This window comes from Cyprinodon variegatus, unplaced genomic scaffold, assembly GCF_000732505.1.
Source record: "Cyprinodon variegatus isolate N-32 unplaced genomic scaffold, C_variegatus-1.0 Scaffold76, whole genome shotgun sequence".
Taxonomy (NCBI): domain Eukaryota; kingdom Metazoa; phylum Chordata; class Actinopteri; order Cyprinodontiformes; family Cyprinodontidae; genus Cyprinodon; species Cyprinodon variegatus.
The window spans coordinates 847,619-856,947 of record NW_015150529.1 but is presented as its reverse complement, the minus strand read 5'-3'; the positions used below and the strand labels follow the sequence as shown (position 1 = coordinate 856,947).

The following is a 9,329-nucleotide window of genomic DNA, read 5'->3' as shown; positions in this document are numbered from 1 at the left end:
CTTAACAAATTTAGAAAAATGTGGAAACTTTCTAGTTAGATTAGATCTGTACCTTAATAACTGCCCAATCTGATTTTCACACACAAAAAACTTTTACTTCGTCATTCTGTCTTTCCCTCTTTATGCTGTATAAGGGGATTTAAAGTTTAAATTGGCGTATAAGGCATCAACTTGTGTTGTTCGTGTTAAGGTCGATATGATCAGAAAAAGCATCGGAACAAGATTTTCATGTCTAAAAACGGGTGAAGAAGCTGAAACTAAAGAAATGGAGCAGCATATAAAAAGCCTCTGATCTCAGATCTTTGGCTATTTAGAAGTTAAAGATGATAGTAACATTCTGACTTAATAAGTCCTCATGCTCTAAATTATCATTATTCATTCATTAGGAAAGAGGCACACAATAAATGGACAATATAGTTTTAAATCTGTCTCCCACCGTCCTCTACTGCCCCTATTAGACTATAATGAACTACATTTTGATGCTAAATCTTGCTTTTTCCTTCCAGCTGAGGACACCTTCCTGTCAGCCATCATTAACTACACCAACAGCTCCACGGTCCACTTCAAGCTGTCGCCCACTTACGTCCTGTACATGGCCTGCCGCTACGTCCTGTCGCCCACCTACCGGCCCGACATGTCCCCCTCTGAGAGAACGCATAAAGTCATCGCCATCGTCAACAAGATGGTGAGCATGATGGAAGGAGTCATCCAGGTTAGTAACCCTCTCCTTTATTGAACGAAACATCATGAGTCATTTTTCACTTGGTTTCACCGTCCTCTGCTCCTGGCGGTCTTGCAGGTTTTCTCCACCTTCCTATGTTTGTTGAAATAAGGGAATGTTGTGTTTATACATCTTTACTCTTACATACTACAGTCAGTAGTTGTAAGGTGCATTTGCATATGCTCGCCTCTTGCCTCCTTTTGCTCCTGGTGTTTTGTGTTAACAGTCCGTTTCAGAAGTTTTGAGCAAACAGGAAACGATCGCAGCTCTCCGCTGTAAAGATGTTTTCTAAGATCCTGCTGATTCAGGAATCTGCCGATGCTGCTTTCTCTCTGCAGTTGTGATGCTTTGGTCTGACCAAACTGACCTGGACCTTTCTAGGGTATCTATAATGATGTGAAGATTAGTTTGGAGCAGAGGAATCTTTTTAACACTGCTAACGTATCTGCTTGGTGTCAAAAGTCTCAAGAATATTTCTAATGATGATTATAATGTATTTAAACTAAGCTTGATTGCAAAGGGACTTTTGCGAAACATTTTACCGACAGAGAAAGCAAACTGTTACACCTTTATGAACCAACCGAAGCCCCATTTACTCTACCCTCTGAAGACCGATCCGTGCCGAGCTAGGTTCCTTACGACCATTTCCACACCCCGCTAGCACGGTTCCACGCTAGCGCGGTTCCACGCTAGGGCGGTTCCACGCTAGCGCAGTTCCACGCCAGCACGGTTCCACGCTATCGTGGTTCCACACTAGCGCGTTCCACGCTAGCGCATTCCACACTAGCGTGGTTCCACACTAGCACGCTTCCACACTAGCACGGTTCCACACTAGCGCGGTTCCACACTAGCGCGGTTCCACGCTATCGCGTTCCACACTAGTGCGGCTCCACACTAGTGCGGTTCCACACTAGCGCGGTTCCACACTAGCACAGTTCCACGCTAGCACGGTTCCACACTAGTGCGGTTCCACACTAGTGCGGTTCCACACTAGTGCGGTTCCACACTAGTGCGGTTCCACACTAGTGCGGTTCCACACTAGCACAGTTCCACGCTAGCACGGTTCCACGCTATCGCGGTTCCACACTAGCGCGGTTCCACACTAGCACGGTTCCACGCTATCGCGGTTCCACACTAGCACGGTTCCATACTAGCACGGTTCCACGCTAGCACGTTTCCACACTAGCACTGTTCCACGCTTGCGCGGTTCTACAGTACTGCTTCTCTCTAGAGGGAATCAAGCAAGTCAACATGGCGGTGCCCGTAACATTCAGGAAGTTTGGATATAATTGTGACATTTTGTTTGCGGAGAGTCGGGCGTAGAAGGTGAATTGGTGAATTTACTTGACAGTCTGCTTTTGGGAAGTGGATACGACAAACAATAGTCTAATCAGGGCTTACAGATGCAGGAAACGACGACAGGAGTTGAGGCTAATCTCACTGCCATGCAGAATCATTACGGGAAATCGTGTGGCACAGTAGGAAGGTAGTATTTTCATGAATGTCTGAAGTTTCATGATTATGTAGGCTGACTGTAAGGAGATGACGCAGGCTGCTCCTGCCTCTCTTTTTTATCTGGTAACCGAGCCTGAACTGAGCAGCGCTGATTGATCTCGGCACGGTTTGAAAAGGGTAATGTAAATAGGGCTCATGTCTAAGAAGTTTATTTTTATGGAACAAAAAAGATCCTATGCCTGAGAACCTCATCCTCCTTTTTTTCCTATCAAGGTACATCCACAGTCAGACCGGTTATTTTTTGCTTCAATAAAATAAACAGTTTTCTTTCCTGCAGCCAGTAGCTTCAAGCCTCATTATCTGACATAAAACATAATTTCCATCGATTAATGGATCCTCCACCTGTGTTCAGAACATCTGTAGAGATACAACATGTAGAATTACTGCTTAGCTAATTGAAATCAACATCTAAACTTAGAAATCCTATAGGATCAGTACAGATGTTACAAATATTGTTTCAAGTAGTCTTACGCAAAAATGTAAATATTAAGGATATCTGGAATGAATGCTCCATAAACCCAGCTGGAAATGGTCATTGTTTCCTTGATGAGAAATATTTAAAACTCTAGCAGATTTAGGTTCATGTTGCAGTTGAGGAATTTTGTCAGTATTAAATTATTAAAGGATAAAAACGTATTTCCATCCCAGGTGACAAAGGAGAAGGAATTTGGTTAACTTTACAGTGAATTTCCTACTTATTTATCCTTTAATTATTCTTTAGTACCTGCTTTCCTGATGATTTCACACAAATTTATCTGATGCTGAGAAAAAAGCCCTTTATTGCTTGAAAAATCTACAAACATCCAAATTAGCAAATGTCTTGATAGCGAGTAAAAAAAAAAGCTGACTCTAAAAAAATATTTAAAAAAATCCCTGACCCTGGATTTATACTGGAGAGCAAAATTATGTTACCTAACTACTAAACCCATCAAGCTTAAAGATAAAGTTTCTATAAAAACTAAAAGATCCTTGATTTCTATCATCCTCCCCCCTGTTGTCCCCCATGTCTTCAGGTGGACAGCTGCTGTTTGTATCCAGCTGTGCTCTAATAATGAAGAGGGAATTAAATGTTAGCTGTGAAAAGGACCCAGTTAGAAGAAATCTGTTTAGACTTTCACATTCATCCGCTAAATGTCCATGAACTCATTCTGGGTTGCATTGTAAACCATGTGTGACCCATAGTGTCTCTGTGTTTACATGCCGTGTCCATACTGTAGCTGTTGACGTGTTTTCTCTCTGTCCTGTAAACGTGTCCTCCTCTTCCTCCTCCTCCTCTTCCACTTCCTTCTGTCCAGGAGATTGCTGAAGGGGATCAGGTAGGAAACCACACCATGATATGGCTGCCAAAGACTCTCTCCTCTCTTTACTGCTATTTTTTTATTCTGTTTGGGTTGGGCGATGCTGGAAAAAAAAAGTTAAAAGAAATCAGGAGGCACCAAAACTTAATTACCAATTCTAGACTTTAGGAAAGGCACTAATATTTGACACAGATTAGATGCTTTTTGTAGATCTATGTTTCTAGTAATTCCTCATTTATGTAATTTACTTTAAATAAACACACATTAAAACTAAGCATAACTAATTTGTGGTTGAAATAAATTTATAATCAGTTGGAAACCTTCACCATCTTTGCTGTGACATTGCCACTGAGAAAATAATTCAAAAGATACTTCAGTAAAATCCATCTTATCCTCCTACAAAGGTCTTTAGAGATCTTAGTGGGCAGTAGCCAGGTTGTTTAGCTCCTGGGGGTGTTTACAGAGCTGAATCTCCTCCCAAAGACGATTCAGGGCAATTCACATCATCTTTCAAACCCAGCTACCACATTTAAGAAGGCAGTGATTGCCAAAATTATCATAGGGATGAAAGGCAATGATAAATCAGGAGCTAAACAATCTGGTTATTTCCCACCATAACCTAAGAGGTAAAAAAGGCATCATAAAGAGGTTGAAAGGTATCCAGTTAGATTTGATCTACTTTGTTGTTGTAAATCTAATATCAGTTTAATGGCTTAAAATTTACTCCAGCAGCTTTAAACCAGAGGTCATTTCCTTTATTATTACCGTCTTATTACAGGATAATTGTGATGAGAAAGGGGAGAAATGTTTGCTTCTCAAACACCACAAAATCCTCCGCTTTCAAAGACGATGCCAACATTTCTGATCAACCGTATAATGAGCCTTTAATCACTGGGGGACAAAGTGTGGTTTAGATACTGAGCCAATGTTTGCCAAATTGAAAGCAGTATAATTGAGGCCCTTTACACACCGGCTTAAGAACACTATCATGCATCCATATTTAAATCCTGAAACAATGAGCTCCTCTCTGCATGTATTTGTGGGGCTGCGATCTCTGGTTCCCTGATGGGTTTGTCTATCACTGTGTGGTTTTTGTCGGCCTCCCCTATGTGTGAGGTGGATTATTAAAACAGTGTTGGAAAATTCATGAACCAGTATCCGAGCTTAGATTTCCTCCATGCCCTCCTCCATCCTCATTACCAAATGTTACCACATGATCATTTAGCCCATTGGATCCCAAACGCTACTTGTTGGGCACCCCTTTGATTTGAAAGAAAGTTTTTATGCCCCCTCGCAGTAAACCATAGCGCAATGAATTAAACCACAATCCACTTCAAATCTTAAATGTTTACGCAGACATGTTTACTTTACTATGTGATATAGGGGTGGAACGGTTCACAAAATCCACGGTTCGGTTCACGGTGTCGTGGTCACGGTTTTCGGTTTGGTTCGGTATATGTTGATTGTTAGGAAAATCTATTATGTCTTGTATAGTACAACACGTGTTGCACAATGCTTTTTTTATTTTTTTATAAAGTCAAACATTTACATGAAAAAATATAAATAAAAATAAATAGCAAAGGTGAACATGAACAGATAAAGATCAATTACAATAAAAGAAAAACAACTAACAGGGGATTTATCTCAGCAAACATTTAAAATAGACAGAGCCATATAAATAATAAAAACAAAAAGGTGAATGCACTTAAAATAGCAGATGTTTGGAGAAATCAAGTCTAAATTTTTTGGCATATTTGCCATTTTTTTTATCTTCTTAAGAGAAGAAAAATAGATTTTAAAGTCATTCATAAACCAATGAAAGGAAGGTTTAGAATGTCTCCATTTAGCACAGTGGATATGATATTTACCCAACAGCAGGAGGACATTAATAGTATAAGAAACAGGCTGGGGAAGATGGTCCATATAAAAAATGACATCATTTGGTGCAAAAGGGGTGTTGCACAATGCTTGCACAGTTTTTACCCCCAACTTTCTTTCCGCCGTCATCGTAGGTCACTCTAAATGCAAAGTGGTCCCATACAGCAGACCTATAAAGTTCTGCTATGGCCACTCGCCATACCCACACAATTCTCCACAACAACTGATTTTTTTCTGCTACACCCGGCTACGCTGCTTCGCTTCTTCTTCTTGTTTACTACTGGTGGTTGGCTTTGGTCGCAGTACCGCCACCTTCTGCTCTGGAGTGTAAACGCTTCGCCTATGAGAAAAAGGAGCAGCGCATGAACCGAACGAAACACACGCGAACCGAACCGAGACAGTCGAACCGAACGGTTCGGACAGTTTTCATAAACCATTCCATCCCTAATGTGACAGAATTCAACATAATTTTCTTTTAACCCACACCACCCTGCACCCCCAACCCCACCCACCATGGAGCGCACACACCATTCTGGGAACCATGACTATAGATGGTGTGACGGTTACATTTAACCTGGACTGCAGTTTTTAAAACGTAAGACTTTCAGGATTTAAACAACCCATGCGCAATTTGGAGGTGTGTGCTCTTTCCAATACTTACGAAACCTTATTTTTCCAGCCCATCTGTTGAATATTGATAATTTATGAGGGATGATGACGGCATGGTATGTAGTGGTGTTTGTCGAGACCCTAATAGTCGCAGCAAGGTCACAGATGTAATAAAGTTGTACTGCATTAGTTTGTTTTGAGATCTACCAGCCTGATATGGGGGAGAAATTAGGGCGTATCCTCGACAGGAGGGCAGTATGGCTGATCTAGCTTCACATTCTGTCACAGCCCATCCATGCAGATGTGTTCAGGCGCACACGTTATTAATGAACTGCTACTGCTATGAAGCTTCTGCTGCATCCGGACCCCAGATATGCTGCAGCCGATTTCTAGGATGTTAGTCTAATTAGAAAGGAGGCATAAGGGGCAGGAAGGGTTTTTGCTTTTGTTTATTTACATTACTTAAATGCAAACTAGTTGTATAGATGACAAACATTTTTTAACAATGTCTTTTTCTACAAAAATAAAAATCAAAAATTAGCACAAATTTATGAGTTTAAGGATCTTTTCCTTTTTTTTTTATTTTAAAGTTTTGTAACCGAGTCAAAATCAAAATCAAAATCAGATGATTTTTACCATAAAGTCACATCGCTCAACCTTTTGAATCTTCTGCTTCCTTCACTCTTATCTTTCTCTGTGCTTTGTTTTTTATTTTTATTTTTTTTATCAGCCCATCATTGTTGCTGCTGCTCCTTTTTTTTCTCCTCAATCTAACAGAAATGTCCAAAACACAGCCATAACTAAACATCCTGTCCACAGCTGGAAAACTAAGCAACAACAGCAACATCAGCCTAACTAATCTCATTTAGCTTCCTGGAACCTACCTGGTACTAAAACCCAAATAATCCCAGAAAGCAACCACTCTTTGTCCTCGTTGCTCCATCTTTAACTCTGGCATCGGTCTCTCTGTTGTTTGTGCGACATCTTGCTTCTCCTCAGCAGTGTGGATGAGGAAAAACAGTCACACCCTTATGACCTTCTCCACCTCATCTGCTTCATTTGTCTGTTTGGAAACTCATTAAAAATGTTCCAACATCCATCCGTGTTTCAAACCTGTTTTTATTTTTGGATGCACTTGGTTCAAGCTTTCATTCTCTGGCTGTTCTGAAGGTTTTTCTTTTTTAACTTACTTTTATGATTGGTTTCCAAGGCGGGGATAGATGAGTGCAGGGAGACGAGCTTTGCAGTCCTCTTCCTTTCTGTGTAGGAAGTGGGGGACAGCCAATCAGCTCCCCAGATACTCAGTCGTCCATAAATTAATAATATTTGTTCTCTCTGCAAGCAACCAAATTTATTTTCAGCCAGTTTGGGTATGCTGTGTCTTTCCACATGTATAGTAAAGGTTTTTGTCCAGAAACTGAGTCAATAAAGCTAATTTTTATTTAGATATCTGAAAATGAGAGGTAAGAAGGCTTTTCATTTTCATGAGAAATGAAAAACTGAAGGAAACCAAAGTTTTTTTCTTATATTAACAAAGGAGTAAAGGAATAGAGCTATCCTAAATTATTAAAATATTTTAAATGTACTTTCTTTGCTATGATTTAGAGGATATAAAGTGCTGTGTAATTAAATGTTGCCATTAATCGTCTCTTAATAGGGAATTTCAGTTGAATAGTTAGGGTATTTAAAAGGCAAAGCTCTCTCTCCAAAAAGGCTGATCCCTTCCATTGGTCAGATTCTCCACATTTGGACGCTTTTGCTTGCAGTTTGAACATGTTTTATGAATCTGCTGTGTGTCTGGTGACGTGCTAACTGGAGATGTGTGTTGGACGGAAAAGGAGAGGTCACTTTTAATTAAAAAACTGTTAATTTTTGCTGTAAAACAGATGAAGAGACCTTTTCTTGGTTTGACCAATCTTCTTCTGGACACAGGCTTTGCTTTAAGGCAGAGGCGTTTGAGGCATGACTCTATCTCTGACATAACAGCTGCTCCCTTTTGGCTGCCTCTCTGTGTTTCTCACCTTCTCTTTAACATCTTCAGCCTCTCCTGCATCTTGCTGCTCTAACGGCTTCCTCTCTTGTTCTCTTTTTGTCTCCGTGTTGTGGCTGTGATTGGTGTGTTACAGAAACAGAAGAACATTGCAGGAGCGCTGGCTTTCTGGATGGCCAACGCCTCCGAGCTGCTGAACTTCATCAAGCAGGACCGCGACCTGAGCCGCATCACGCTGGATGCCCAGGACATCCTGGCACACCTGGTTCAAATGGCCTTCAAGTCAGTTTTCTGTCTTCTGCTATTCTTTGTTTTAGATTTTCTAAAATCCTTAATTTAATACATTTGAACTTTTTTTGTTACATGATGAAAAACAATTAAGTTAGTTACAGGATCTGTAATCAATTAACTGCAATTAATCACATTTTAATAAAAAATCGACTAATCACAAAAGCCTTGTTCTACGGAAGTTTAGTTTAGTTTATTTAAGATCCCCATTAGCTGTAGCAAGCTACAGCTATTCTTCCTGGGGTCCAACAAAAAATATGAAATAAAAAATACAAATGAAATAAAATTATATGGACATTAAAACAACATCTCCCATAATCTATACATATACATACATACATACACACATATACACATACAAACTCATACATATATACATATACATACATACCCATATACATACACAGAAACAATCCAAACTAATCAAACCAAACTACAAAGCACAGCAAGAGAAGAAGACTGCGTACTCCTTCACAGTCATAGAACCATGTGATCTAACCTGTTCATTTTACTTTTGTCATTGCCATTATTAGTGGATTAGGGACACTGAAAAAAAAAAAGTTAACTGATTTTTAAATTTTATTCCAGTTTAGTATGGGAAAAAAAGTCAGAATTCTGACTTTAATCTCAGAATTCTGACTTTTTTCTCAGAATTCTGACTTTAATCTCAGAATTTTGGATTTTAATGTAGACGGGCACCATGAAGGAAGAGATGTGGGAGCATTCAGCTTCACTGACAGAGATGTGAGTTGTTTGAGAGGGCCAGTGACACATTGGTGGAAAATTACGGAATTAGGCAACTTTTTACGTGCCCGAGGGGTCCCCTCATTAATGGAGGAGCAGAAGGTCATTAAAACAAGAGAGCTAGTCTCTAAAACAGACATGGCTATGGCTTGATGCTAACATGTTTGTTATCTGTCAGAATTCTGAAAAAAAAGTCAGAATTCTGAGATTAAAGTCAGAATTCTGAGAAAAAAGTCAGAATTCTGAGATTAAAGTCAGAATTCCGACTTTTTTTCCATACTAAACT

General features: G+C 39.9%; 1 protein-coding gene across 1 annotated transcript in view; it reads left to right on the top strand.

Moving 5' to 3' along the window:
- Window positions 1–9,329, top strand: part of LOC107083520 (afadin-like) — a 158,249-nt gene that overhangs the window by 88,060 nt on the left and 60,860 nt on the right. The window contains 2 exon segments of the mRNA XM_015372827.1: window positions 507–712; window positions 8,148–8,293. Of these exon segments, the coding sequence (XP_015228313.1) occupies window positions 507–712; window positions 8,148–8,293 (352 nt within the window).